At 51.2% G+C, this 24,330-nt stretch overlaps 1 protein-coding gene across 3 annotated transcripts in view; it reads left to right on the plus strand.

Annotated features, from left to right (window-relative positions):
• LINGO1 (leucine rich repeat and Ig domain containing 1) overlaps positions 1-24,330 on the plus strand; it is a 165,216-nt gene that overhangs the window by 77,514 nt on the left and 63,372 nt on the right. For 2 of the 3 annotated variants that reach the window (XM_069797875.1, XM_069797872.1), the window contains exon 3: positions 21,940-22,025. Coding sequence is in view for 1 of the 3 variants with exons in the window: in XM_069797872.1 (XP_069653973.1) it covers positions 21,940-22,025 (86 nt within the window). In the remaining 2 variants the exon portion in view is untranslated. Of the gene's footprint in view, positions 1-16,421; positions 16,593-21,939; positions 22,026-24,330 lie in introns of all 3 variants that reach the window. The other variant, XM_069797874.1, reaches the window with a different exon arrangement.

The raw sequence follows: 24,330 nt of genomic DNA on the forward strand, positions 1-24,330 counted from the left end.
ACCACCACCCCCAAACATCTTTTGGAGTTCACAGGAGGTTCAGTTGATGCGCTGAGGGAAAATCTAGGTTTATTAGGGAAGCCGGGGTTCAGTCATTCCCTCCTAACCACCTGAGCCAGCAATCCTCGCAGAGGTGGGAGTAATGCAAAGAGCATCCTCCCCTGCCATCACCAGCACACTCGTCCGACTCCTTCAGCATTGCCAGCACAAGTGGTGGGTGAACCTCCACCCATCTAAAGGCTGATTTTTCAATCAGACGAGCACTTAAGCCTCCCAGAGTTCAGGTACTTGTCTCTCCGCTGCCACTCCTGTCTCTTCAGCATGAACAAGTGGGCTGGAGATCCCAAGAGAACAAGCTTTGCTATGAAGTTGCTAGTGCCTGGGGCTCGCAGGTTGGGGGTGGCACAAAAATAGCCTCTCTTGGAGCTCGGCTCTCTGTCGTTCACCCACAGCAGCGTCTCAGCCACCATCAGCTGCTTCTAAATATGGAGAAACGCTGCAGGCCTTCGGCAGCAGCACTGGGGAGCTGCCACTAAATGCACGGGAATAATGATCCCGCTGCTGGGCGGCCCTGGAAGAGCAGAGATGCGGGAGGGAGTGGAAGCAACAGCAGCAGCAATAATAAGCAAGGAGCAATCCGGCAGGGAAAGGCTTGATCTGAGGGCTGGGTGACAGGTCTGCCAGGGCTTTTCCTCCGCAGGCTGAGGGAGGGACCTGGGACTTGTTGGAGGGAAGTAAGAGGCAGGAGCAGCTTACACCTCACCCGCATGGCATTCAACCCACCGCGACTGTGCCTTTGTGCACAGCAGGGAGATCCCTGCGCGGGCAAAGCCTTCTGCTCTTCCTCTCTCCAGATGGAGCCGGCGGGGGTGGCGTGCAAGTCTGGATTCAGCCAGATCTCACAGCCGTGCCGTGGCGTGCAGGCAGTCCCTGCCTGCCCTCTTCCTGCTGCTTGCCCAGGACTGAGCCAGCTGCCACCCTGCACCGACCGGCAGAGCGGCGTTTCCCGCCCAGAGCAGAAACACCGTCCTATGGGACCTGCTACACACACACTGGTCCTTTTTCTCTCATGAAGCTCTTCAAAACCCACCCAAAGCAACATGGAAGAAGCCACCGTAGTCCTGCGGGAGCTGGCAGCATCCAGCTCTGCCTTTTCGTTTCTCTTTTCTTCCCTCTTTCCTCCACTTTTATTCTCCCTTCTCTGCAGAACCAAAACATTTTGGAGACTCTGCACTCTGTGCTAGCCTATTATTCACAGAACCTCCTATCTCCCTGCTTCAGGATGCTGCCTGGATCCGACCAATTACCAGCTCCCTTGATGTATAACACCATAAAACCCTTAACCTCATTATAGAAAATTTCTTTTGAATGGCCTTTAAAAACCATCTCATTACACAGGAAGAACTGTAATTACCTTTAACAAGACAGAGATATTGTGCTAGCGAGTGCGTTTGGGCTGTCAAAACAGCAGCGGTGGGAGTTCATCTCCAGCCAGTTTCACCACAAGGGCAAACACTTTGTAATTCTCTCCCCTGCTCCGCTCTTCATCCCGACCCTCCTCCTGCCTCTCATTCCTCGGTTCTCCACGCCTTCACTGGGCAAACACAACTCCTCGCTTGCCTCTGCTTTCCATGATAAAGCCTATCTTCCCCAGGTCTCGTCTCTCCAGTGCTCCTGGTCTCTGCAGTCTGAGCAAAGCTCTTGCAAAGCCTGTCCCCGCACTGAGTTAACGTGTGGTCAATGCTGTCCAAGGGCTGCTGGGGTTCCTGGACTGAGGGTTGGTCTTGGCCAAGTGGAGCCAAGAAGGTGACGATGTGGCTGCCAGGATTTGCCATTGCCACAGCCCTGTGGTGCCTGGGCTGCAGGGATGATACCACCTTTCCCAAGCAAGCCCACCTGGGTTTAACAGGGAGGGCTGAATGCCAGTTTGCCTTTGCTGCCTTCCAGAGAAGAAGAAAAATCTTTTTTTGTAGGGTAAAAATCCTGTCTCTGCACCTTCCAGTTTTGGCCTCTGTTGACCTGAAGGGCAGGGTTCATCCCTGCAGCCCGGTGGGATTCAGCTCTTTGCTGCCATGTTACAGCTCACCGTTGGAGGGGGACCGGAGGGGTTAAGTTGTTTTCCTTTCTGCATGTGTGTGACTCAAAAGAAGATATTTTTTCCAAACAAAAATTTTTCCATCCCATCTGTCACTAATGTCAATGCACTCCTTTGCCCAGATCCATTTTTTTAAAAAAAAAAACACCCTAAAAATCTAACATTATTTTAGAAAAATCTGAGTATGTGTTACCAGAGCTGTGATATTTTCCATCTCTCGGAAAGGGGCTGTTACAGTTTTTAACCCTTGGTGTTCATCCTGAGGGGCTCCACCACCCTTGTCCCCACCGGGCAGCTCTGCCTGGTCTCTCCTGTGGCATTTCTGGCTGTTGCTGCTTTATTTCTGTCCTTTATTTTTTCTACCTCTTGGATTTTGGGGGTTGTGTTTTCATACTGAACAAAGGAGAAGCTCACTGAGCGCCATTTACCCATTTCCAACATGTCCGCCTCTGGTAGCCCTAGCAGCGCTCACTCTGGCATTACGTCTTGCTAGAGAAAGAGCATTTACCACGTCTTTTGCCTGGTTTTGAACATTTATGAATAAATAGAAAGTCTGGGGCTGGATGGGGGGTGGGGTGGGCGGCAGCCAGGCCCACCACGCTGCCCTGAGGGGTATGAGGGAGCGCAGGCCTCAACAAAGCAGGGGTCTGGCGGAACCATCCAGAACGGCTGCAGAGCAGCCCTGCTCTCCTCACAGCAGACTCCCCCCCCCCCGCAGCCTCTCGGCATTGATCGTGCTGCTGCTTGTACTGCGAAATGGCACCAAAACCAGTACAGGGACTGGGGCAGCTGCTCGCCTCGGGGCTGTGCGGAGGCAGTGCAGTCTGTCCAACAGCCCCTGGCATGGGTGGCTTTCCCCAGGGGCACACGGACCCCCTCAGCAGACAGGCTGCTCTGTCACTTTGGCTGGCCGTCCTGCCAAAATACGGTCATCTTTTGCCACAGCGAGAAGGAGAGGGTGGACATTGAGAGCCCAGCTGCTGTGAGGCAAGCTGATTGCTTAAAGGCCTTAATTGCCCTAAGCAGCCCCACCTGGAGCCTCCACGTGACCCTTTCCAACCACTGCTCTGGGAGCCATATTTAAGCTCAGGACTGGCCCCTTTACTACTTTTTTGGGTTTTGGTGTGGGGTTTTTTTGCTTCAGTGTTAGCTGCCTATGGGGCCTCTGGACCTGGTTTGTTGCTGTTGATGGACCTGGCTGCAGCACCCACCTCTGCCTGCTGTGTTTGGAGCCACAGGCCCATGCCCCATCAGGGAGGGCACCCTCTGCTTCTAGTTTGCCTTCCCTGGAAGAGCAGCCAGCCCTTGCTGCACACTCATGCTCCAGGGGACACATTTCTGAAGCTGCCTGGTGAGTTTTGACCCCGTGTTAGAGGGCTGATAGCCAAGCTCTGAAAAGTACTGGCTTTCCTACCACCTTTGGGTTAGCAGATACCTGGTTGAGGCCCCCAGAGTGTGTCTCTGGAGTTGGGCTTTCTCAATGTACTGTGCTTGTGGCTCTGGGCATGTTAAGGACCAGCATGGAGAGCCAGGCTGGGTTTACACGTGTTATCCACCCATGGTCCTGTTCAGGATCTGCAGCCTTGCTGAGGGCAGAGCTCATGGTGCCCTCCTGGGGCTGGAAGGTTACTGTGACTAGGAGGAAGGTTAAGTCCTGGGGCTCACCCTTGCCTCTTTCCAGAGCAGGCAGAAGGGGTGCTAGGTCTTTAGGGAGGGGGTGTCATGCTTTTAGTTTCTGTAAGATGGCTAGGTTGGACTGTGGTTGATCAAAAGGCTGTGAATGAAGCAGCTGTGCTGTTTGTGTGCTGTCCCTGCCCAGGGGTATGCTGTGTTTGCCTGCCTGCCTTGCAGCCTGCCAGCAGGGCTGAGTTTTCCTCTCGCTCCCCTGAATGCTTCAGGGGAGGCTTGGACTCCAGACAGTCTTCTCTTATATCTATTAAAGATGGGTGGTAGTCACCTTGGGTAGTTGCCTTCCCTATCCCAGTGTGCCAGAGGCTCTGGGAAATGTTCTTGGTCCTCTCCCTGCCAGCAGCACCTGAGTAGGAGCCTCAGGGCTTTCTGTCCCACCAGTTGTGACCATTTCTGCAGCCTCCCCCTGTGCTGGTCTCTGTGGTATAGGAGCACAGCCCTAGCTTGTATTCTCCTCTGTTGTGGGGTATTTATTGCAAGTATCTACACAAAGTCCCTTTCATGGGCAGGTCTTCTTGCAACAACAGTTGGTCTGGCTGGGAGCAGGCATGCCTGTGGTGCAGGTCCCTGCCACCCCAGGGACCCCGCGGCAGGAGCTCTGCCTTGGGAGGGTCCCTGTGAAACAGGTCCTGGTCTGCAGCCTGCATTGGCCAAGGAGTGTTCCTGTCCTGCTATAAGTGCACTCCTGAGAGCAGCTTTGCTCAGCCTCAATGTCTCTGACCTTTTCAGTGTTGTGCAGCAGCATTGGCTGCCGGAGCTGCCTTTGGCTCTGCTTGCTATCTAATGAGCCTGTGGGGATCAAGGGGAAATGGGCAGCCAATAAAAATACAGAATATTGAAAAGGTCAGAACTGTTTGGTGTGGCACAATAACTCATGAAACTTCTCGGGCATTGCATGTCTCTCTGCTGGCCCCTGGTTGTGTGCCCAGGTGCAGGGGCTGTGGGGCTTGCAGCTTGGCTGTGGCTGGCTTGCATGGCCCTTCCCAGAGCATGGGGTAAAGACTCACAGCTGTGCTCTTGAGGTAGTAGTGAGCTTTGCAGGCATGCCAGTACCTCTGCAAGGTGTGTTGAAATCCTCCTCCAGAAGGAGTCTTCAGAAAATAGGCTTTGCTTTCATCTTTGTGTGCCTCTCTGGTTGGGGTGTTCACTTACTTTTGCTAGCAGGTTCCTGCCGTGTTCCCAACAGCAGAGAGCTGGACAGATAGGTATCTGGTTGAGGTTGTTTCAGTGTCGTGCTCTGGATCTGTGCCCTGGGTGTCACAGCAGTGGCAGGCAGGGACCACAGACCTCCAGGACAGTGCTTGCTCCTGCACTTGGTCCTGCTGGGTGCAAGGGACACTGGCTCATCCCCGATTGCCAGCAGCTGGGGGTGCATTTAAAGTCAGATGTGTACCTGGCTTTTCTGTGCCCCTCTGGGAGCTAACTTATGAGGGGGAAGCTAAGCCTCTCCTCCTTGCCAATAAGGGCAAAGCTCTCCTGCAATGCTGTGCTGATTTAGCAAATCTGTCATTTCTAAGGGTGGCGGGAAATGTGCATCCAAAAGTTCTCAAACTGACTCCACTTCTGCAGCATTAGTGCAGGAGGGAGTCCCCTCTTTCTGCCTCTGACCCCTTCTAGTTCTCCACCTCTGTCCCAGCACATCTGTTGGCTCATCCTCTGCCATGGGCCACCGGCTGGTGGGGACCTCACCTCTCCAGCCAAGGTACATTTTATAGCTCTTTGTGGTGACAGAGCAGGGCCCAGTGATGTTGCCATATGCCTGGCTATTGAAACTCGCTGTAGGCCTGCCAGGTGCTGGGAGCAGAGGGAGGAAAAGGTCTTTTAAAAACCACTTGTTTCATCCCACCCAAAGTCGTCATGACAATTTACTGCTGAAGGCTCCATATCAGCCCTGTGCCACTGACAGTTACTGGAAGATATCAAACAGTGCTTCTTGCAGTTCCCTTTCCTGTGGGCAAGAGGCATTTGGAAATTACAATTCATTGAGCTTAGGAGTGAAAATTTCTAAGTGCTGGAAGTGAAAACAAAGGAGCGGGGGAAATTGCAGGTCAGTGGCAGGCAGGCAGCAGCCAGGGCTGTGCACTGGCACAGCAGCAGGTCTCACCCTGGACACTGCTTTCCTCATCTGGATGCTGATTTCTCTGCAGACTCTATGTCCAACGGTTGGGGTTTGCCCAAGTTTCTGGCAGAGGAGACTGTTTTATGCTGCTTGCTTTGGTTAAATGTGATGGCTGGATTATCCTGTCAGCTCCCCATAGCCATGCTCCTGTGTGCACAGCTCTTGTGTGCACCCTAACCCTGGTTGTGGGCACTGTGGACGTCTGCCCAGCCTGGTGCTTTTTACAACCCTTGGCTTTGCTATTTCAAGTCTTCATGTGGTGTCCTGGGGACAGTCTTTTGTGTGGCGTGTAGTTCAGTAAATATGTAATGTGTTGGTTTAGGGCTTTATTGCTTTTATACAGCACTAACGTAATGCTATTCAGAGAGCTCTGGCATGCCTATTAGCAGCTGAAGTGGAGCAAAGGAAGGATGTTCTTCCTCTCCAAGCCCATCATCTTCCCCTCTTGATGCTCTCAGCCATGATATAGTGGTCTAAAGGAGACAACTTGTCTCTGTTAGCACTCAGTGAAAAACAGTCAATGGGATCGTTAGAAGTGACTATGGATTGGCCTTGTTTTTAAAAAGGATCTAAAATTTTTGGCCAAAGTCCCACTGGAGCATTTTCAACTTTTGCAAAAACTTTGTGCTAGACAACTTGTTTCTAGAGTTCCTCATGCTCTCAGGTTTGGGGTGAGGAATTCCATGAGGAATTGTAGGTGCTTGTAGTGGCTTTGGCCAGTCTAGGAGGTGTCATCAGCACCCTGCCCTGGCCATGTGTCACAGCCCCCCAGCAGCTTGCGGGGCAGGGGGGGGGGTGCTGTCAGGCCTTAGCTATGTGTTGGATGAAGTTGGAAACTGTTTCCTCTCTGGAATTCCCCAGATTCAGGGTAGGACTTAGCTCATGTTCCTGGCTGCACCCAAATCTGCTTCTTCCAGGCTGTTCCTGGACAGGGGTGTTACTCTGAGAGCAGAGCCTGCTCTGCAGTTAGCCTTGTGCCCCTGTCCTGTACCGCAGCACTGAGGTGCTCAAGCTTATGTGTGTGGGGGGTGCTCCCAGCAGGTGGTTAAGCTGCTGTTATTCTGGATTGGCTCTTCAGCACCTCGCTAGTTTGGGCCCCTAGCAGTTAATAATTGTAATACCTAATTTTAATGTAATGGCACTCATTCAATCTGTAGTTCCCAGAATGTGTAAGTGACATAGATTAATATTACACAGAAAAAGTCAAGCTTCTGGTGTGAGATCAATAGATCATAACTTGGTGACATTTCAAAATACATCTTATTAGCAGTTCATATTTTGGCACTTTCTGTATATTCCCATGAACCCCCCTCCCTGCTGTCCCGGGGAGTTGCTGTGCATGTGGTTGCTGATGGCATCAGAAGTCTTGTGAAATAACATTGCCTGTGCTGGATACCACTTTGTGGCTTTTATCTCATGGAAAATAAATACCCTGATGGAGAGAGGTGAAAGTGCTGTTGGTCACTGCGGTGCAGTGACCAGGAGCCATTAGCATCTTGCAGCTGTAATGACTAGGGCTTTTTTCTTATCTGGCTCAGGGCACCTGAACCCCCAGCAGGCACCTTGGTATTGACATTGTGTGGTGCTGTTGTGACCAGCCTTAACAGAAAGGTGAGACTGGGAAAGCAAAGGAAGCCCATGGTGGCTGTCCTGTCCTAGATGAGGATAGAGGTTCTTTGGAAGGACAAGACAGGGCACACCTGTGTGACCTGGGCTGTGCTGTTGGGTAGATGAGCAGAGGCTTTGTGCTTTTGGGGCACAAACCAGCACCTTGTATCGGCATTAATGAGGAAGGGTAATATGAGGGGCCAGCCATGGCAGGGTAAGTCCTTGCCTTGCAGTGATCCTTCTCAGGCTCAGCATATGGGTACCTTTGCATAGAGGCTCTTGTTTGACAGCTTAAAGTGACTTCCTTGAGGATGGGGCTCAAGGTAAAGGCTGAGTCTATTTTGACTCTGGACCAGGGTCTCCTGTAACTCCTGTGCTTATGTCCTCCTTTTCCCATGTGCAGTGGGTGGTGCTGAGTTGATTTGTCTGCATGAGTCAGGCTCTTTGGCAATAAGTTCAGAGCTGAGTTTTGCAGCCAGCTGTAATCATATCTCTTCAGGGTACACGTATGCATGTGCATGCACTTCTCCCTTCATGTCATGCTCTGCTTTCTCCTCCTTGGAAGGAAGCTAATCTCCTCCACAGCCCTCACCCATCAGAGCAGATTAGAGCAGCTCTCAGCTGCTCCTGTGCTGCAGAGGAATTGCCAGGATCAGAGGTTTGGATCATAGTTGTGAGGGATGATCCCTCTTTTGGTAAGCCTGGATGAGAAAGGTGGTGTGCAGTTATTCTGCATCAGTGGAGTATGCTAGAGAAGATGCACTTTCCTCTGGTCCCCAGAGTCAATGGGAGCTGTGCTGAGTTTTGCTCAAATGGAAGATGCTTGTGTACACTTCTGTAAGCAATGAAGTGACTCAGGTTGCCCACTCAGTCTTCTCTTTCCACAGTCTGTTCCCAAAGTCCCTCCGGATGTGTCTGAAGCATCCTAAATAAGACCTGTGCACGCTGTGCTCTGAGGTGGAGGCTGTACTGAGCTGCTCACTAAAAAATAGGCCATTGCTTTTCTCACGCAGGCAGGCATTTAAAGAGCCTGTGCGGGAGGAGTGTGGGCATGTAGCTAAATCAGAAGTGAGGAGCTGTCCCCTCCTTTGGCACCTCACCTGCCTTGCATGAAATGGGGATGTTGGGAAGCCAGGATGCAGGCTGGCTGGCTTTTTTTGGTAGCTTTCTTGGTGGCACTGGCTTCGTGCAGTGCTCCTACCATCCAGCAGAAATCACTAGGGAGAAGCCACTTACTTTTTGCTTTGCCTTTCTGTCTAGGATTTCCAAAATGGCTTAGTTTTTTTACCTCTGCTCCCAGAGAAGTCAATGGCAAGACTTGCTTGCCTGAAGTGGGATTAGGTAATAGGCCTCACAGGAATCCCTGCCTTGCTCTCCTGATCATTTCTCCAGCCAGATGCCCAGGCAAAGTATCTCTGTCTTCCAACCTGAGATGCTGTCTCTTCACTAATTAAATGAGGAATGTCATCTCTTTATATTTGTCAGCTGACTTCAAATTAAAAAGGGACCTATAGGACCAAGAAGAACCTTATCCTCACTTTGGGGATTGCCTGCCTTTTTAAGTTTTTTTTTGTGGACTGATAATTCCATCTGAAGGTCTCCTGTGATACTGCAGTAACCCTTGGATGCTATTCAAGTGCATCTTAGCCCCTGGTGTGTGCTCATTGCCTCCTAATTGCTCTAAATAAGTTGGGAATGATGAAATTAAAGTGCCATTGATATCAGGCAGCCCTGGCACACTGCAGTTACAGGCATGTGAGGAAAGTGGACAGATGTGGAGATGTTAGGATAATAGGTATTAAATGCAGATTTTACCCTGTTTGGGATCCCCATCTAAGCACAGTTCAACTTCTTGGCACAGCAAGTTTGGCAGCTTCCATGCTGGTGCCCCAGCTGAGCATTTGGCATGGGTTGGTTATGTACAGGACATAAAACTGAATGACCTCCCTCAGTTCCCCAGAGATTCCTGGATGTTGTGCTCTCCAGAGGCAAGGACATGCAAAATAACCTTGAGGCCACACGAAGTCCCCAATCTGTAAATCCTCAGTTGCCAGTCCTTGGGGCAACATGGTCAAGCTGAAGCAAGTAGGTGTGGACTGTTGGGGCTGTACTGGTTCATCAAACAGGCAGGGCTTGTCCTTATGTTCACTCCTTTAATCTGTAATGGACTGACAGCTGAGTTTTGGGTTCTGGCATTGAACCCAGAAGAGAGAGTGGGATGTCCTCCTACCCTGGCATGCAGGAAAGCTAACCTCGGACCCCAGTGTGCCTGGGATTGGCATCCCCTGCTCCTGCCCTGCCTGGGAAAGCAGCCCTTGCCCCAGTGTGGGGACAGCACTGGCAGGAATGATGGTAGGGAGGACATGGGAGATGGTGGGGCTGGGAGCTGCCCTGGGGTGAGGCTGGGATCTGGTTGGTGTCATTCAGTAGCTGCTCTCAAGTTCTGTTCACCTGGAAATGCTGCTGCCTTTAGTTTCCTTTGCTCTGAAAGAAAAGAAAATTGATTTTTAGCATATGTAGTCAAAGGGGAAGAATGATACCTTGTTCTTGGCTGGCAGTGTTACTGTGTCCCATAGAAGCAGAGGGGCCTGGATAAGATGTGAATCCAGATCTTAAGCAAAGGCAGCTTTGTGACAGTCTGTTTCCAGCCAGAATAGACTCATCATGTAACCCATGGGGTGAAATTAATCCAAGTCATGGGGCGTGCAGACCAGCAATTCAACACTCATCCCCATGACTGAATATCCCCCCCCGATCCTGCAGTGAGAGCTGCGCAGGTGTGGTAACATGATGCTCAAGAACATCTTGGCCAAAGCACCCCATTTTTGGAGCCTGTGGGGTGGCTAGTCCCAGAGCTGCAGGTGAGAATGAGCTTCATCAGGTTGCAAGTACTTCTGTGCTTGTGTAGCCTTACAGGTGTGTCCAGTTTTGTGATTGTGCAATTAATAGTTTTCTGAAGATGGATGACAGGTACAGCACAGCAGTTTTCTTTCCAAAAAAATGCCAATCATTTTAATCACTTGCCTAAGATTTGAGTCAAGTCCAGCCACCTGGCTTTGGATAATAACTCTCCCAAGCTTTCTTGAGCTAGTCTTGTGAAGTGTCGGTGTTATCAGGACACTTGAAATGGATGGGAGGTGCACTGACATGGCAGCCAGCTGGCCCACAGGATGGATGGCTGATTGCAAAGCAATGGAAAGTTACATTTTCTCAGTCTGAGCCAATTCTATTCCTGTAACTGGCCTTGGCTGTGACTTCAGCTTCCCCATGGCTCATTGGATGCTCACCCTGTGACATGCTCACCTGGGGGCCTGTTGCACAGGCTTTGGGTTGAGATGGCAGGATCCCTTGCTCTGGGCAGCCCTCCAGGCTCAGGGCTGATCTTTCAGAGGAGTTTGAGACCTCTGAATTCCACCTGTTGCACATTTAAAGCCTGAAGGAGATGATTCATGACCCACTGGTCTGACCTGCTCTGCAACAGAAGCCAGAAATTATCCCCTGCTAATTCCTTTGTCAAGTGCAGTAACTCTGGGTGCATTCAAGCACGTGGTTCCCAAAGACACAGCAGCTGTGGGGTCTTGGCTCTGCTGGCAGGCAGGAGGGGTCTCTGTGAAGTTGCAGAGGAGCAGCCATCTGTTCCTAGCTGGGTGTTTGGAGCAATCCTTTGAGTAAGGGTGCTCCTGGAGTGCCTGGGCTGGCTGGTGCTGCTGGCACCCTGCTCTGGTAGGGGGCTGCATGGGGTGTAGCAGTCTGTTTGCATGAGTGATCATGGACACTGCCCTGGGCTGGTCCCCATGACCGCGTGTTCAAATATCCCTAACACATGGTACCTCCAAGCAAATGGCTCATGCTGCAGGGGGTGGTTACAATGGCTGTGAATTCCTACAGGCAGGAAACACCCTGGGTTTGGAGGGGTTTGGGTGTTAATTCATTGAGTTAACTTTCTCAAAAGGGTCTACAAGCTGCAGGGATGTGAGCATGATGCCATTTGCACTTTCCAGTGAGTGGGCTAGTCTCCCTGGTGCCCAGCACCCTGCAGTGCTGTGGTCCTGTTCAGAGGTGCCCTCCCACCCATCGCTGCTGTTCCCTCTGCTTGGGTAGAAATGCCCCCTCCAGTTGCAGTCCCTCCACAGCTGCACTTGCAACCCAGCCTGCTGAATTATTGACAAAACCAATGTGTGTGCTGGTTGGCATAGTGCGCTGCGACCTTGAGATCCCCTCAGTGCACTGCCTTTGTGTTAGCTGGAGCTGAGTTAATCCCTTTCTCCTCCTCTTGTGTGGGTGTTGGCTCATGTCTGTTCTTGCCTTGTCTTCCTCTGCTTCCCCTTCCCCTTGGCCACTTCCAGGATGTGACTGCCTCTGGGCTCAGTGCCTTGGGCTGGTCTATGCCAGCTCCCACCAAGAGCCATCCCCTTCTCTGCATGGCTGAGCACAGCATGGTACATCCCTGGACCTGCAAGGAGAAGGTCCTGGTGCCACTCATCAGCAAACAAGCTGGGCACTGCTATGGCACCAGGGAAGAGGGGAAGCGCAGGGCATGGCTGGCTCATCCATGCAGGCACGCTGCGTTTTGGCCGGTGCTAAAGTTGGCTGTTCCTGCTGGACAAGGAGGGGGAGGAAGGAGCAGTACTAGGTGGAAAGCCCTGGTGAGCTGGGCTTGGCATGGTTGTGGGAGGAGGAAGGGAGTGGTGCTGGCTGCTCCCAGGAGGAGCCATGACAGCTGTCACCCTGTAGGGACCCCCTTTTTGGTAGCTGCACCCAGCTTGGTTATCAAGGGCAGTGAAAAAGGCTGAGCAGGCACCAGGGCTTGTTTTGCCACCAGGAACCATTTGATGCTCTAGACAACTGCTTGCTGGTCTGTGCTGTGTGGAGCCTGGGCAAGGCTTGGTCTGCGGAAGCTTAATTTCTGGGGAGCAGATCCCTTGGGTTTGCTCCAGCTGAGTGCTGTGGTGGTGCAGTTTGTCACACTAAGACTCTGCTAATTGGACCAAACTTCAGTATCCTGTGGGCTTTGCATCCCCTCCAAACAGGACAGGTCTTGGAGACCATGTCTGGCACTGAGCAGAACAGGTTGTTACTTGTCCCCACTTGCCCCAGGTGCCCAGAGATGTCTTGGCATTGCCCTGCAGGGCAGTAGGTGGAAGGAAGGACGGACTTGTTTTCCCATCTTCATCCCTCATGACTGAGGTTTTGTGGAGCCTTTCACCCAAAGGTGAAGTCACTCACCATGGCCACCTTTAGCAGCTGCTTCTCTGCATTGTGGGTTGTAAATGTCCCCTTAATTTAGTACCTGCAGTGCACTAAAGCAGCAACCTTAGCACAGCCTCTGCATAATAACTGAACAGGCTCCAGATCCTTTGCTCTGACAGAAGGCTGCTCTCCTTGTGGTAGCCCCAGTGGCTGATGTCTCCCTTACCCCTGGGTGCCTCTGCCCCATCCCTGCTGTGTGCCACAGCCAGGTCTGCTCCTGGAGATGACAGGAGGGGCTGGTGTCTGCCACATCTGTGCTTGGGATGAGGGCAGGATTGGACCAGGAATGGCAGCAGGATCCTGCCCCTGGGGTCAGAGATGCAGCAGGGCTCCCTGCATGGTTCTGGGGTCCTGCCCCATCCCCATCTGAGCAGGCACCAAGCCAGTCGCTGAAGCACTGTGCTGCTCCTTGCTTGCACCAGATTGCCCCTCTGCCCCACCAGTGACCCTCCCTACAACTTGATTTTGGAAGATAACTCCCTGTTAAATAGAGATATTTAGCCTAATCCAGGCAGGTCAGTCCAGGAAGTAATGCACTCGCTTCTCAGGTGTTTCATTTTTTGGCTAAACTTACTAGTGAAAGGTGTTTTTTCTCCTTCACAGAAGAGGATAACAGCTCTGACCTTGAGAGAAATTATGAGGGTTCAGAGTTTTCTTTCTTTTTTTGTTGCTATTTTTCTTGCAAAATATTCAAGTTGAGAGGGATTTTTTGCTTAAACAATTTATGCCCAGTGGATAGATTTATTCCATTCAGCTGCCAGCCACAAGAAAGCCCTGTTATTCCCTGTGGCATGGCTTTTTTCCTCAATACTCATAAATACTCTTTGCTAAATCTGAGTTTCTACTCCTTGCAAACACGAGGGACCAGGTACTCCTGCCACATTGCTGATGCTGGATGTGCCTCCTTGTAGCCACCTCGCCTGCTTTGCTGGCCTGGGCCAAGGTAATGTGAGTGGTGCTCAGGACCTGCTCCTGAATTTCCCTCTGTCTCCCCATGCCTGATCCCATTCTGCTCCCTCATTATTGCCATCTCTTGGGGATAAAGGCTGTGTAAAAATTGCGCTTTTTTTTAATGTCCTGGCACCAAGAAATGCTTTGTAGGCAGCACTTCCAAATCCCACCTGGCTGCTACCTCCCAGCCAACACTGTGCTGTCCTGGCTTTTTAGCAGGAACCAGGCAAAAAATGGATTTCCAGGCTGACCTGGTGGTTTAGCATGATTCCTTCAAGGGAGAAAGGGAAAATGTGAAGGTTTGGTTTGGTTCTGAATTATTTATTTGAATGAATGTGGCAGAAATGCAAAGTGAGTGTTTGGGCTTGACAGCACAGGGGTTTTTTTGATTGGGGGTAGGAAAAAACTGAGGAGATTCTTAAAGTGAAAAGTGGGCTCAGTGAGGAAAAAAGGGAGACGTTTTCTTTTAAACACATCAAAACTGGCTGGTTTTAATGCTGACTGATCACTTAATACTTTTTTCTGAAACACTGTTCCATGTGACAAGGCATGTTTGCCAGGGCTGGGATTGCTGCAGCTGTGTGGCTCACTGGTGGGTTTGTCTGTGGTAGCTCCAGAGCTGACATGGCACCATCTGCCTGCCAGCCCCTTGCACCACTGGTGTCTGCCTCAGTTTCCTTTCCCTTGTCTGCAGCTCATCCATGAGGTTTGGGGCGCTCTGGCTGCCCCATCTCATCTTTACCAGGATAAGCTAATGCAGGGAACCCATGTGCTGCTGCAGCTCCCTTGCTCAAGAGATTTAACTGAGGTCTGGACTGAAATCTCCAAACATCGCAGTAGTGAGCCTGAGACATAGTGTCCCTTCCCTGATGGGCAGCTTGCTGGCTCTGTCTCTCTAGTGCTTTTGATTTCTTTAGAGCTCAGTTTTTCAGCCTCCTCACCTCCCTGCTAGTGCAGTGTTTTAGGAACAGATGGGCTTAATTTCCGATTGCCACCCCCTGAACTTGGGAGGAGGTTTGAATTTGGAGCAAGTCTGCCTCTTATTCTGTGTGACTCCATCTGGCAGACTCCTGCCTGTGGGCAGCCAGGTCTGCCCTGCCCCTGCAGACATGTAGCCTCTTACTGAGGACCTGGCAAATACCCCTCTTCATGCTGAGGAGGGCTCTCTGAAGTAAGATTTTTCTTTCTTAGCAGATAAATCTGTTTCTGTGTTACCTTAGCAGTAGCAGTGGCTGAGCATCATCTTATGGGTTGATACTGTTGAGATGCTTAGTCTAAGCTTCATCTAATCCTCTTTCATCTAGCAATCAGGCTAGTGATCTCGCAAAAGCAGGTTTTCTGACACCAGCCTCAGCATTTTGTGGTGTGTGCTCGTGCTGGAAGGGTAATGCTTCTGCAGTATCTCAGTGTCGCTGCCCCTGAACTGAGCCAGAGGCAAAAGGGAAAAGAAAATGAACCTAAGTTTCTAACCTGAACTGTGTACCTGACTTGTGAATTTTGGGTTCAGGTGTCAGCTCTTGTTTTCATAGGATTTTGTGGCATGTGATTTCCTTGCCTGGGTTCTTGTGGAACATAAACCGGATTTTTATAACCATGAATTTGGGTTGGATTAAAGTTTTTGGGGTTGGTTGGTTGTTTTTTGGGGTTTTTGTGTTTTTTTTAAGAATGCCCTCCTGAATCTGGCCTGTTTTGCTTCTTTCTTCTGCACACTGCCAGTGCACCCTTGGAATCCTGAAGCTTTTTGAGGAGCAACAGCAAATTTAAAGCAAATTTAAAATATTCCTGTTCCCTTCCTGTATGTTGAGGCCCTGAATTCAAGACAGAATTTGGGGCTGCCAGACTTTGCTTGTGCTTGAAAACTCTTGGACTGTGAACTTTGCAATCAAAACCTGATTTCTGCTTGCTGAGAGTGGGAGCCTTTGTGTGTGTGGTTCAATGGGCTTGTTGCCCTCCAGCATGGCAATGTCACATAGACACCAATCTGGGGGACAGGTCTCCAGGTGTAGGGATGGGGTCACCTGGCTGTGGTCCTGGCACAAGCCAGTGGCAGGGATTAGCACCCAGGACCACCCTCCCATGGCCTCAGGGCATGGGAGAGGGGCTGTGGGGTTTGCTGTCAGTAAGATCTGATCAGCCCTGAGCTGGTTCCCAGCTGGTGGTTAGACTTCATCCCTGGGATCTGGTTTTGACCAGCCCTGGGATAAACATCATCCCTCCTTGAGCAAGAGAGGTCAGGTGAGCAAAGCCTTCCTTGATGACTGTCTGACAGCCCTGCTATGGCAAGGGCTAGCTGCAATGATTGATGGCTGTGGGTGGGAGGGAGTGAGCAACCTCTTCTGGAGATGGTCTCCAGTGGGGCAGGTCCCTCAGCTTGGGTTTGCTGCTGGTGTGATACTTCAGGAGTTGTCCTGCTTATCTCTTGTGTGGCCACTGGCATGGAAAGCCCTGTGCTAGCAAGCAGATGGGTGAGTGCACATTGAGAGCAGGGCAAGAGGAGATGAAAACCATTGCATGGGTGAGAGAGTGGAGTCAGGGAACAGACCTGACACCAGCCAGCCAGTGCTCCAGAGCTGCTCGCTGCCACCACCTTGCCCTAATCCCTTAATTCTGCTTGGCCTCAGCCCCCAACACCTCCCTCCTTTTCTGCCCAAATTGGGTGTTTCTCCATTCAGCACCTTCTCACGCTCTCCCCATCCTCTTGTCTTGCAGGGCTGCGTGTCCAGGGCTGAGCGAGGTGCCCCACTGCACTGCATTGGGTCCCATGAGACAGGCAGGACCACCCTGTTCTTCCCACCTGGGGCTGCAGGACCCCCCTCTGCCTCTGCTGCACAGGAAGCCCCTCCAGCACCCAAAACAAAGCTGCAGAGGTCTGCTGCCACGGTAAGTCCCTGGGCTTTTGCTTTCCTGTGCCACTTCTCTGGAGAAGGACATGCTGCAGGGTTCGCTTTCCTGTTTGCTCCACGTGCATCAACCTGCTGCAGCAGGATGCACAGCGTGGGGTGTGTATGCAGGCCTGCAAAAAAGGCTTTGAGTGAACAGCTAGCTTATGTACCGAATAATTCAGGTTTCAGTCAACAGAAACAGCTCACAAATTCAGGTTGTATTTAGCAAGTGGTTTTGGCTGGGGAAAAAAGTGAAACACTGAAAAGTTTCATTTTGACATTTTCAAAATGAAACCTTTCAGCCATCTGTTTTGAGATGACATTTCATTTTGAATTTTTTCTAGGGTTTTTTTTCAGTGTGGGGGGGGAAGCCACCTACAAACAAAACGAAAGCTTCACTTCAGACCAAACAAAATGTTTCATTCAGCCCCAGATTATTACTGGGCTTTTAAAATTTGGCAAAGAAAAAAAAAAAACTTCAGTCAACCTGAATTATTTTCTTCTCAATTTGGCCACCAAAACAAAAAACAAGCAACCCCCCTGCAGTTTTCCCAGCCCAAATCCTCAGAATATGTTTGCTGTTGGGGTTGAAAGCTGGAGGAATGGGTGTTACACCAGGGTTGTAGGGCAAGGGACTTTGGGCAGCCCCAGCAGGCAGGAGGAGGGACCCTTGCCTCCAGTGTGGGGAGGTGGTGGCTGCAAAACCTGGGGGATTATTTGCTTTGTGTGTGTGAGGGAGTCAGAGCTGTGAGGTGTGTACTACGCATCACTGGGTTTTTTTCAGTGAGAGCTTGGGAAGAGCCTGTGGTGGCAGAACACGTTGTACCAATGACTTCGGGGATGGCAGGAGAGACTCTGTGGGAGCTAATTTTAGCTACGGCAGAAAGCTTGTGCCTGTGAGGAGAGCTTGCTGTGCTGAGCCCACCTGGGAGCCAGCATCCTCCTGGGAATGGGATGGAGCTCTGAGGCTGTGGTGGTGGCCACTGGCACTGGTGCCCAGACCTGGGCTGGCTGCTGCTGGATGCCATGGGTGCATGGCATGTCTCACCCAGCCCTGTTTGCTCCCCATGTCATCTGTGCTGTTAATGCTTTCCCTGTCCAGTGTTTGAGAGAGCCCAGTTCAGGGGGGGATTGATGTGACACTGAAGGGACCTTCTGATCTGCCTGGAAGGTGTTTGCAACTGAGCTTGTCCTGCACAGGAGAAACCCCTCTGGGGAAGGAGCCTGTTGGGCTGGGGAGGGAGGAGAGTGGGACAAGGCTGGGGAAGCAGTAGGGAGGTAAAGGAGGCAAGTGGCTGCTTTGCATGGCCAAAGCATGGAGGTGAAGGGTTCAAACATGTCAGCGTGGTTTGGGGTCAGAAGATGTAGCAAAGTCATGGGAATGAAGAAGAACCCAATCTCCCAGCAGCACCACAGCTTGCAGAAGAGCAGCAGTTGGGGCACTATGAGGGCCACAAGCTGCCAACATGAGGCAGAGGGACAGTGCCTTGTGGTGAACAAGACTCTACCCATGGGGCTGCAGAAGAAACCTGCATGGGCTCCTCTTGCCCCCTTAATGACAATGAGGAGATGGTCTGACCATACTTGCCAAATCCCATCACTGTGAGCACCTGGGTAGCCCTTCTACCATGCTCTTGGCTCAGCTGAAAGCTGAAGCTACCTAATTAAAGAGGCTGCACTTTTCATTTACTACATGCTCTCCACCCCCAGTTTATCCCAAATGTGACCTTATCAACAGTCACATCACAACTGCTGGGTGTGGAGGCAGGTGCTGGAAGGGAGATTGCTGTGCCTGGTGGGAGCTGCTGGACTCCTCCCTGGTGTGGGGCTGTACCTGCCCTGCAATGGCTCATGCCCTTTGTCAGGAAGGAGTAGTGGAGGGCTGAATTGTAGTGGGAGAGTAGGAGAGACACAAAATTGTGCCATAAACAAAATCTGTGTGGCGGGGGGGAGGGAGGTGGGCAGCCTGCAGGAATGCATCATCTCCCCATTTCCTAGGAGTGTGCTGCTGGTGTCCCTGGCTCCCAGCAGCCTGGGTGTGCAGGACTCCCACTCTGGCAGGCTTAAAATACAAAGAGTGCCAGGCAGGTGTCTCGGTATGTGGTGGGACAGCAGGTGTTTGATATCCATTCTCATGTGCTCCCCATGCTTTTGTCAGCACTAGCTTCCTGCTGAAGCATTACAGGGTTGCTGCCTTTGTTGCAGAGGTAAAAATTGGCTGTTCAGAGCTGTGAGATCAGAAGGGATCAAGGGTTGTTGCAGATCTGAAATCAGTGTCTGCCCTTACTTGGAGGGGAGCCAGCTGTGCCCAAGCCTCTGCCTGCTATTTTGCAGGTGGCTGTGAACCCAGGATGTGCAAGTGGTGGTTCTGGGGAGGGTGGTAGGACCTTGTCCCTGTGGCCTTCATGCCCAAGGGGTCCTTGTGGTGTGCCCATGCCAGAGCACAGCTCGGCTGCTGGGTGCTTGGAGCAGGGACCAGCCTCTGGGATGTGAGGTAGATGCATGGAGGCAGAGCTCATGGGGCTGTGTGTTCCTATGCATGATGTGGTCTTGGAAGATGGTGGTTGTCCTTGGGTAGGAGGTGGGTTGGAGGAAGGGGGTCTATCCCACAGGGAATCCCTCCAGCCTGGTTTGGGAGGGGTGGGAGGGTCTTTCCCCAGGCCCTCACTGGAAGCCCCTGAAACCTGCTGAATCATTTACCTCTGTTTTTGCATTTATTATTCCCATCTTCTATTCTCTTTCTCTGTTTTCATCTCTCCTTCTTCCCTCCCTCCTGCTTCATCTTTATCAGTAGCTAACGAAACAGGCAGGGAGAAACCCGATTCGTACAGTAATTAAATTTACTTAGTGGGTATTCAGCTGGAGTAATGAGAAGTTTGATTCAATGATTAGTTTTTTTCTTTCATTAATTAAAAATGGAACAACGGTGCAGTTAGTGGGCTGCATTGATCCTCCTTGTGGAAAGCTGCTGATGGAGGAGGAGGAGGAGGAAGGCAGGCTTCTCATTTTTTCTATCCTCCTTGGATGCTCTCCCCACACACAGATGCCTTTATTGTCCCCTGTCTCTCAGTTGACCCCTCTGCCCAGGTGTCCCTGACCCTCTCTGGGTAAGGGGTGCTTGGGGCAATCATGGAGCAGAGTGGTGGAACAGCCCCCCACACAGGTCCTCTCCCTATCTGTCCCCAGAAGCAGCCTTTCAGCTTAAAAAGGGATTTGAAATATTTGCTGTGGGTGGAAGATTGAAAAGCGGGTCCCAGCCCACAAGAAGTTTGGGGTGGGAGAGTTGTTTTCCTTCCTAGCTAAACAGATTTTGATCCATTTAAATGTTAAATTCATAAACATGTTTTTAGTCTTTTAAAATAGTGATGTGTGAAAGCAAAAATAAGTAAGTTGATTCCCATTTTTCAATGCTTTCAGGCTCTTGAGCAATGTTGGGACCTCAGATGTCCTTTGAAGCATGGTTAGACAGGTTGTGTTCCCCTAAAGCAGAGGCATTGGTTTGCTCCTGGTTTTTACGTGGAAGGTTTATTTTGGTAGCTTTTGGGATCATTGTAAGATCTGCTAAGTATGAGACTTCATAAGGAAGTGTAGTCAATGATGGGAATAAAAACACCCACAACAAACAATGAACCATTAATTTGTATTATAGATCCAGTCTGTGCAGGAGCTGTGTAAGTGGGCTGGCTCAGGTGGCTGGGCAGGGGAGAAAGGGCTGCATCCCCCCTTGCCTGTGCCCTCTCTGCCCCATGTGTCTTTCCAAGTCATCTGTTTCTCTGCTGCAGTTGTGGAGACTGTGTGATGGTGAGAATTAGCCAAGGGCTGGGGGCGCTGAGCACCCGGGTTTGAAGCCAGTAAGTGCCAAGGGCACTCAACACCTCTGGAAATGAGATGGTTTTGCTTTCCTTGGGTGTCCCTGGGTTATCTGGGATAACTGCTTTGGAAAAGCTCATGGGCAGGTGAGAGGCTCCTGGCCAGCCCAGTGCTGTGTCCATGTTGGAAAGGGCAGGCAGAGTGGGATTGCAGTGGGATTGGAGCCCCTCCAGCAGCATTCGTGTCTCCTGAGGCTTCTCTGTACCCCCCTCGCTTGTGGAGCTACTCAGGATTCAGAGCAATAATTTTTTATTCCAAAAAAGGAGGAATATGTCCCCCTGCTTTGACCTTGTTCCCTGAAACAGTGAAAATTGTGATGGAAAATGGCTTCTGGCAGGAGAAAAGGTGAATGTGGGATACTCCTCTTTCCACATGTGGCATGAGAGTCACAGCTGTGGTACCTTGGCTGTGGCAGCAGCAGGGAGGTGAGCCTGAGGCTGGGACATGTTTGATTTGGGCATTCTGGTGCTGGCAGCCTGGCCTCTTGTGTGGAGCAGCTGTGGGATGGGGCATGTGGAGGGATCAGCTTGCCCAGCTGGGTTTAGGCAGCATCCCCTACCTGCCAGGATGGCAGCACAGGGTGAGGCTGTGGGAGGGCAAGGTGGGGCAAGGCCACTGTCCCTGTGCACTCCTTGGCTGGACTGGAGTTCCTGGCATCTCACAGGGCCCAACTTGTTGTCCCCAGGGAGGTGAGATGGTGCTTTGCTCTGGGCAGTGTTTTGGGCTGACCCTGGCTGTAACAGCATCTCCAAATCCCAGTACATCTATGGGAGGACCCCCAAACACCCCAGGTCTGTGGGACACAGTGGCCCCCAGCCAGAGCCTCATGCCCTGTCACCGGGGTCCTTAGCTGTGAGACCCTTTTGCAGCTCTGGGTTTTAGTGGTGTTTTGTAGTTCCTGTCTTGTGTGGAGCATTTTATTGCTCTGCACAACCCGGGGCCGCCAGGGCTGGGGTACAGGGATGCAGCCAGGAGCAGTGCTGCCTGCCTAGGGAGGCTTAGTGAGGGTGGTGCAAGCCTGTGCTGGCCAGCAAGTGCTGTCTGGCCTTGTAGACAGCTACAGCACTGTTTTACAACAGTGTTTTTCAGAAGGCTTTTGCATGCACGTGTTTCTTGAGAGATCACTGCATATGATTCCCAAGTGCTCTGGCCCAAATCTGTCCCGGTAGCTGTCAGCAGATCAATGCTCTACTAAGTACAGGCCTGCTCTATTTCCATGGGAAAATGGCTTCTATTAAGCAGTTCATTTGGGGCCTTTCAGCAGTGGGTCCACTAAATTTTGGTAGTTGTGTTTTTCTGTCTGTTGCAGCCTGATTTATAGCTTTTAAATACTAGCTCAGATGAAGATTAAGCTCAGCTGAGCTGTGGTTTTGGGAGGGAGAGGGGAAAAGCATTCACAGCTTTTTAATTTCTTTCCTGCTTGCCTCTCAAACACCAGGTTTATAGCCCTAATTGCAATATTGTTTTGCCCACAGTGCATGAGTGGAAAGCAGAGGAGAGGCCAAAGCCCAGCGTGCCCCTGGCGTCTGATCCCCCAGCATCTTGCCTTCATCTGACCTGGGTAGGTGGCACACAAGCTTGGGTGCTGTTGTATTGCTGAGCACATGACACTCACATGCCTCTGTTGTGCTGAGTCCAGGGCTGGACTGGTTTCTGCTGCCATAAGCATGGTAGTGATTCCCCCCACCCTGTAGTCTGAGGCTGCTACCCAGCCCTCCTGGGGCATAAGGCAATGCAGTTTTCAACCAGGATCTGGGGCAGGCACTGCCTGTGTGTCTGGAACAGGTAGGAAATGTTCAATCCATCATGCCTGCAAAGGGGAGGGTTTTACTGGGCGTGGGGGGAGGCACCCAAAATGAGTATTTGGACAGTGGCAGCCTTGAGAAAGGAGGGCTTTGTCGTGGGGCCACAGCTCGGCTTAGGCAGGTGGGTTTGCTCCAACTTGTATTATATCGGCGAGGGGCAAACGCTGCCTGCACGGACTGAACCAGGATGGACAGCCGAACACTGTAGTCTGGGGGATGCTGGGCAGAAATAGTTTCATCTTCCAGGAGAGGGCAGGCGAGAGGGTCCTCAAAAGGCAGTGTTTTCCAAGATGTCTCTATTACTGTGTTGCACAGCGCCCGCGTGCTCTCCACTGACTCAGCCTCCTTCCAGCGCTCTTGCCGGGACAGTTAAAAGACATGGGAGCTGGTTTCAGCTTGTACTGTACATACAAATCCTCAGCTGAAATCTGTGAACTGTCAGTTTGATGCAGGCAATGTGTGAGATGGCAAACATCAGAGCTGACTGGGCTGAGGCAATTTCCCAGGATGTCAGTCCTCGAGAGGGGAAAAAAGGGATCTCTCTGTGAGGAGCAGAATTCAGTTTCCTAATGAAAAAAAAAAGAATTGGGATGATTCAAGGATCTTTTATATGCCAGAGCTGGGGGAGGAATTGTTCAAGTTGGATGTTGTCCAAGGTGGTACGAGATGGAGTGTGCTGTGATCTCTGCTCTGCAGGAATGGTGCCACTGGGAGGGACACCTCTGCTTGGGGCAAAGCTCAGGGGCTTACCTGGGACTGCCCGGGAGGCAGTGTCCCATGCCTGGCTTAGGAAAGGGGATCAAAACAGTGAGGCAGAACTGGCTTTCACACTGACACATGCACACAGGTCTATAATTTCCCCTTTACATCGTGTTCTTTGCTCAAAGCAAAGAGCAGGCTGCAGAGGCTCAACCTGATGCATGCAAAAAAGGGACCTGTCCTTGCCTTGCCTCTCATTCCTGTGCAAATGGGCCCAGTGGAGAGGTATTTCCGGCTTTGCAGAGAGGTATTTCTAGCTTCTTGTTGCTGTTTCCCATTTTGTGGTAAGCAGGAATGAGCCCAGGCACCCATCCCTCCCTGCTCCCACAGCTGCCCCTTGCAGGTTGGGCCCTGGGAAAAGCTGTGTGCAAAGGATGCTCGGTCAGAGGAGTTCCCACGGTGTCAGGGCTGACAGTGCAAGTGGAGGGACCATGGAAATAGCAGTTTTCTGTCAAAACACCTTCTCAGCAGTAAGCCCTGAAATGCGTTTATTCTTAGCAATCTATCAAAACAAAATTCTGCTGGGAAATGATCGTGCTGGTTAAAGTCCGCCCTGAAAAAACAAGCACTGGGAGCCATCTGGTTTTGGTTTGGATTTGGGTATTTTCTTCCGGAGTGCCATTTGCAGAAGTTGAAGATTTTTCTCAAGAACAGTATTTAGAAAATGAGGTGGGTTTGTTTTTCCTTGTGCTTTTTCCTTTAAGAAAAGACAAAAAATTATTTCCTAGGAAATTTGGGATAATGGAGGGAGGTGTAGTCTGTTTCTTGGCCTGGTCACTAACTAGTGCAAGACTAGGGCAGCCAGGTGCTATGTAGTGTAATGATGGGCAGCAGTCACACCTTGGGTCCTGGACACCCCAGGGTCATGGCACAGCCCTGCCTAAAGGCCCTGAGCAAAGCAGGACCTGGTGCTGGGAGGGGGCATCTCAGCCTGAGCATCCAGCAGACACATAAGCCCTCTCCCCAAGGAGACTGTGAACCTTGGGACTGGATGATGTGGTCAGAGGTTTTATTTAGTTTTGAGGCAGGGCTGAACCTGAGTGGATTTTTAATGCGTGAATTTTTAGTGTTTAAACTAAGCAAATCTTTGAACCTATGTGGTTTCTCAGGGATGTTTTTCTTCCTTTCTGAATGTGTGTGCCATAAACGCTCCCTGAAAATCCTCCCTCTTCTCTCTGGTATTGCCAGCTCTGGTGATGCAGTCACAGACTTGCAATAGGTCAGGCTTTCCACTAAGGCCCTGTGGAGTGTCTTGGATTTTCACTTTTTAAAAGCAAGTTTTCAGCATCGGGGTTATGTCAA

This window comes from Haliaeetus albicilla, chromosome 12 (genome assembly GCF_947461875.1).
Source record: "Haliaeetus albicilla chromosome 12, bHalAlb1.1, whole genome shotgun sequence".
Classification (NCBI taxonomy): domain Eukaryota; kingdom Metazoa; phylum Chordata; class Aves; order Accipitriformes; family Accipitridae; genus Haliaeetus; species Haliaeetus albicilla.